Genomic DNA, 4,724 nt, shown 5'->3' on the forward strand with positions numbered 1-4,724 from the left:
CTGCTGCTGCCAGGGACGCTGCCAGTCCTTAGACCTGCAGTGCAAGCGGCTCTACGGGAGAGGTAACAGGCTGTGCTGGTGGCACTGGCACTGCCCAGGGGCAGGGGTGGCCGCAGCATCATGATGCTCAGTTTGTACCTGTACTCTTCAATGCACCAATCTCGGGCGAGAGTGGGGCACCTGGAGGGAAGGCACAGCTTTAGGAAAGCATTTCAAGCTCTGTTTTGGCTCTGATTAACAGAGTCCCCCAGTGCTTCACAGATAACAATGGAATGCTGGTGGCACTGGCACTGCCCAGGGGCAGGGGTGGCCGCAGCATCATGATGCTCAGTTTGTACCTGTACTCTTCAATGCACCAATCTCGGGCGAGAGTGGGGCACCTGGAGGGAAGGCACAGCTTTAGGAAAGCATTTCAAGCTCTGTTTTGGCTCTGATTAACAGAGTCCCCCAGTGCTTCACAGATAACAATGGAAAGAACAGAAAGCAAATTATTTTCTGTGGGCAAACTCAATCAGAGAACTTCCCCATTTGCTACTCCCCTGGTGATTTCTGAGGTCCAGGACTGTTGGGGGTTTGGGCGGGGATAGGTATGCTTTCTCTAATTAAATCACAGAAAATGAAGTTATTAGATACTGTAACATGTTCCTTTGTGTTCCTTTTAACTGTAACAAATATTATTGCTAAACTTGTAGATTCAAAGAATGCTCCTGTGGTCTGTTATGAGGAGATTAACAGCCAGCGGGACAGGTTTGGGCACTGCGGGTTCAAGAACAGACACGGGTACCGGCCCTGTGCTTGGAGGTACGCTGGGCAGGGGGCACTGGCTCTGCTAAAATGCATGTTTAATTGGGATTAGACAGTCAAGAGAAGTGTCAAGACTCCAGTTTATGGTGAGATTTGTGAAGCAATAAATAGCTCTGTGTGTGTTCTCCTCATTATGGTGTCTCTCCTTATGTCACAGACCCTTCCTTGGACTTCCCAGTCCTGCTGATGTTTTTTCTCCAGACTGTGCTGTTTAATGTTTCAGTGTTCATCAGGCAGTATCTGTGTGTGTTTGATACACATCCTGTGCAAATTGGCTTTCCAGGGACCTCAGGTGTGGGAAGTTAATCTGCACGTACCCATCCCAGCAGCCCTTCCCATCGGCTGCTGCCGCTGTGATTTACGCCCGAGTGCGGCATCATTTGTGTGTGTCTCTGAACTACCTGAATGTATCAGCACCTCTGGATCAGCTTCTGGTTCCTCCAGGGACAAAGTGCGGCTCTGGAAGGGTAAGGAAATATTTTGTAATCATCTGAAATGACAAATATAAACTGTAGATATTGACACGATTGTAGAAACACTTGTTCCTTGCAGCAGTGTGCTTGATATTTAAAAACAATGTAAAAACATGCAAACGTTGCATTAAAGGTTTGGTGGGGTGTGAGCACCAAACATGACCTGGCCCCAGGGCAGAACTGTGGCTTCTTTGTCTTTTTGGTTTTTTTTTTTTTTTTTAAATAGTGTGTTTTCCTTCCCCTTTGGGCCATAGCCTGAGGTGCTGAGCACTGTATAGGTGAGGCAGTGCTGGGCTGGAGCTGCCATGGTTTTTTCCCAGGTGTGTATAAACAACACATGTCACCCACACTCGGTGCTGGGGTATAGCTGTGACAGCGAAGCAAAGTGCCACGGCCATGGCGTGAGTCCCACGGGGTGCTGGGGCTGGGGGGGCAGACTGTATGTGTTCCCTGCACACCCGTACCCCCTCCCCTGGGCCTTCCAGGTGTGCAACAATAAGGGCAATTGCCACTGCCACCCGGGCTGGCAGCCTCCTGACTGCCGGAGGAAGGGGTCCCGCCTGGGGGGGAGCACGGACAGCGGCCTCCAGCTGACAGAGGGAGGGGAGTGTGGGCAGCCGGGACGGGACGGCGTGGGCAGGGCTGGCAGTGCCCTGTGCCCAGCTGGGCTGTCTCCTGCCAGGCCGGCCCCTGCAGCGAGCACTGGAGGATGGGGAGATGGCCTGGCTGGTGCTGGGCTCCAGCCTCGTTCTGCTCGTCCTCACCGCGGCCCTCGGCCTCGGCCTGTGGCGGCAGCAGGTGCTGGGCCAGTGCCGCGGGCAGCAGCCACTGGGCACGGAGGGGTGAGTGGGGCCCCGCCTGCTGCAGGATCCTTGGGGGGATGGAGGCTGTGGGAGGGCACCGCAGTATCCCCCAACAGGGCTGAGGGGATCCCTGGAGAGGGGAGGGAAGGGGATGAGGTGATTCCCTTGGGGTGTACAGGGTGATTCCCAGGGGGACATGAGGACATTCCCCAGGGCTGAGGTGACCATTGTAGGTCCCCCCACAGCACCAGCTGGGACAGGGAGCTGGAGCCAGACCTGGAGCTAAATCTGGAGCCAGACCCAGAGCTGGCCCCAGAGCTGCAGACAGGCCTAAAGCTAGAGCCAGACCTGGAGCTGAAGACAGACACGGACCCAACACCGGAGCCAGCGCTGGGCAGCACCATGGGCACTAATTAAAGGTGTTGGGCAAAGCTGGTGTCATGGCCAGTGCCCCGTGGTTTTATGCTTACACCGTTTGTGTTTTTTGCAGAGTTAACCTTGGTCTCGGGGCTGAGGGGCCACAGCTGCTGAGATCATCCCCTTTTCTCTGTGGGCACATGGTGATGGTTGGGATTTGCCCATCTGTGAGGGCTGTGAAGCTGCCTGATGCTGGGGACTGTCCAGCAGGGACAGATTAGGTGCTGTGGCTGCCTCTGAAGTGGACCTCTCCTGCATGGCTTTGGATGTGTGGGGCTCATGGCCCCCCTCCTCAGCAGAGCTGGGGACCATGGTAGGCCACTGGCTGATGTGGTGGACGCGGTGCTGACTGTGAGGGTGTCACCTCTGTTTTGTGTGTGAACAGTCTGTTTCCTGCAGTGCCCTTGGACCTGCATCCCCCAGAGATGTCAATCCTGCTGTTTGTACCCCTGGCCCTTCCCTTCCCTTGCACTCACAAGTACCTCCAGCCCCAGCCCCTGTCTGCACAGGCAGCACTCACAGGGCAGATTTCCCCCCAGAAAGCTGCTGTTTGGGAAGGCCCTGCTCAGAGCATCCTGCTGACCCCCCCTCAGGTGGTGGGACCCCACCGGCAGCCCCAGTGACCCCCAGCACCATGGGGAAAAAATCAGCATCCACTGTGTTTCATGCATCTCTGGCCAGGTGGCAGCATGAGCTTCCCAGCATCGACCAGCCCAGGCTGGGGGTTGGCTCCTGCCTGTCACCATTAGGTCAGCAGCCCACTGCACACAGGTTTGACATTGCTGGGATCGTGGGGATCCCCAGCTGCAGAAGCAGTGTCCCCGAGCTGCTGCCTCAGGCCACCTCCCATCCCATGGGAGCCTCAGGGTGGTCCTGGGGGCAGCCAGCTCACAGCCCCTGCTTCCCCTGAGACAGGTCCCCCAAGGCTTTCCCATGGCCAGATGCCCATGGGGACAGAGTTTAATGTTTGCTCCACGACAAGGCCTTATCAGCAACCTTTACCCGTGTTTGCTCAGGCCCTCTGGCCATTGGGCAGCCGGGCCCGAGTCCCCCCAGGACAAGGTGCGCTCCTGCGCCGCGCTCGCAGTGCTGGCTCAGCGCATACTGGCAGCGGGTGGCCAGGCCAGAGCACATCCTGACACCACAGCCAGTGTCCAGCAATGGAGGCCAGCGATGACACGGAGGAGCCCCCACTGCTTCTGGCACTGACCAGGTTTCAGGTCTCTGAGGAGTTTGGTTTCCTGCTTCCCGATCCTCTGGTAGGAGCTGGCTGTGCCTCCCCATCTGCATGCCACAGGAGGCAGACAGGAAAATAGAGGGGCTGGTGAGCAGTTTTCTGGGGGAGCTTTGATGTAGCATTTTGCTATAACACTTTACAATGAGCAGTGAGGAAGACAGGTGCTATTTTGGCACCCAAGGCAGTTTCATAGGAAAAACTCCTGCCCTTTAAAAGGATGCAAGCAGCACAGAGGAGAGGTGAAGGAGCTCTGCCATTTACACACTGGCCTTGGCTCTACAGGATTTTGGGGAGCACCAGAAGAGGAGGTCTGGGCTATTTATTACTGGCCTGGCTCCACAGTGGGAGTGCGTGGGGACAGACAGATCGTGTTCACCATCCATTAATTTGTGACCACCCAGGCTCATCTTAATGGAGAGGGAACCAGACACGAGCCGTCAGCAGTGGTGTGTGAGGCTGGGTGGGTGCTGGGAGCCCGGGCACATTCACAGCCCTCCCTCTGCCTCTCTCCACCAAGACAGAGCTGCCGGCACCCTACGGCCCCTGGATGGACATCGCTCGTGAACTGCCCCAGCTGATCATGAGCCATCAGCTCCGCTCACACGTTCACCAGGTATGGTGTTCTCCTTCCTGCCTCTGGAGCTCTCTCAAACCTTGGTCTGACACAGCAGTGTCTGTAAAACATATGGAAAAGCAGCCTGGCAGCACAGATGCGTGCTGAGCCGTGGCTGACACCAGGCGACAGCAAAGTCTTAACATCGGCACAGAAATAACTCTCGCATCAGATCCAAGCGCTCAGCAGCCAGCAAGGGCTGGAGCAGGGTCCCTCTAGGTGTCACAAGAACCACGTCTCATCCCAGCCATGCTCCCTGCCAAAGGAGCACAGATGCTCTATGAGCTTATGGCCAGGCTCGATCAGCTGCTCCCATGGGCATCCCAGCACCAGGGAGAGGGACTCCTTTTTGAGGAAAATCCCACAGATTACTGTCC

General features: G+C 56.3%; 2 protein-coding genes across 7 annotated transcripts in view; both read left to right on the forward strand.

Moving 5' to 3' along the window:
* LOC103615411 (disintegrin and metalloproteinase domain-containing protein 32-like) overlaps positions 1 to 2,549 on the forward strand; it is a 9,949-nt gene extending 7,400 nt beyond the window's left edge. Inside the window, 6 exon segments of the mRNA XM_017732640.1 lie at positions 2 to 62; positions 693 to 801; positions 1,088 to 1,271; positions 1,598 to 1,678; positions 1,763 to 2,119; positions 2,326 to 2,549. Coding sequence (XP_017588129.1) covers positions 2 to 62; positions 693 to 801; positions 1,088 to 1,271; positions 1,598 to 1,678; positions 1,763 to 2,119; positions 2,326 to 2,493 — 960 coding nt within the window. The 3' untranslated portion in view covers positions 2,494 to 2,549.
* Positions 2,550 to 2,628: 79 nt separating this feature from the next.
* Positions 2,629 to 4,724, forward strand: part of IDO2 (indoleamine 2,3-dioxygenase 2) — an 8,540-nt gene continuing 6,444 nt past the window's right edge. Inside the window, exons 1-2 of one of the 6 annotated variants that reach the window (XM_017732075.1) lie at positions 2,629 to 2,810; positions 4,252 to 4,347. In XM_017732075.1, coding sequence (XP_017587564.1) covers positions 2,754 to 2,810; positions 4,252 to 4,347 — 153 coding nt within the window. In that variant the 5' untranslated portion in view covers positions 2,629 to 2,753. Of the gene's footprint in view, positions 2,811 to 2,861; positions 3,822 to 4,251; positions 4,348 to 4,724 lie in introns of those variants that run through there. The other 5 variants (XM_017732085.1, XM_017732067.1, XM_008632674.2 and 2 more) reach the window with 5 other exon arrangements.

Source organism: Corvus brachyrhynchos, unplaced genomic scaffold, assembly GCF_000691975.1.
Source record: "Corvus brachyrhynchos isolate BGI_N302 unplaced genomic scaffold, ASM69197v1 scaffold150, whole genome shotgun sequence".
In the NCBI taxonomy this organism is placed as follows: domain Eukaryota; kingdom Metazoa; phylum Chordata; class Aves; order Passeriformes; family Corvidae; genus Corvus; species Corvus brachyrhynchos.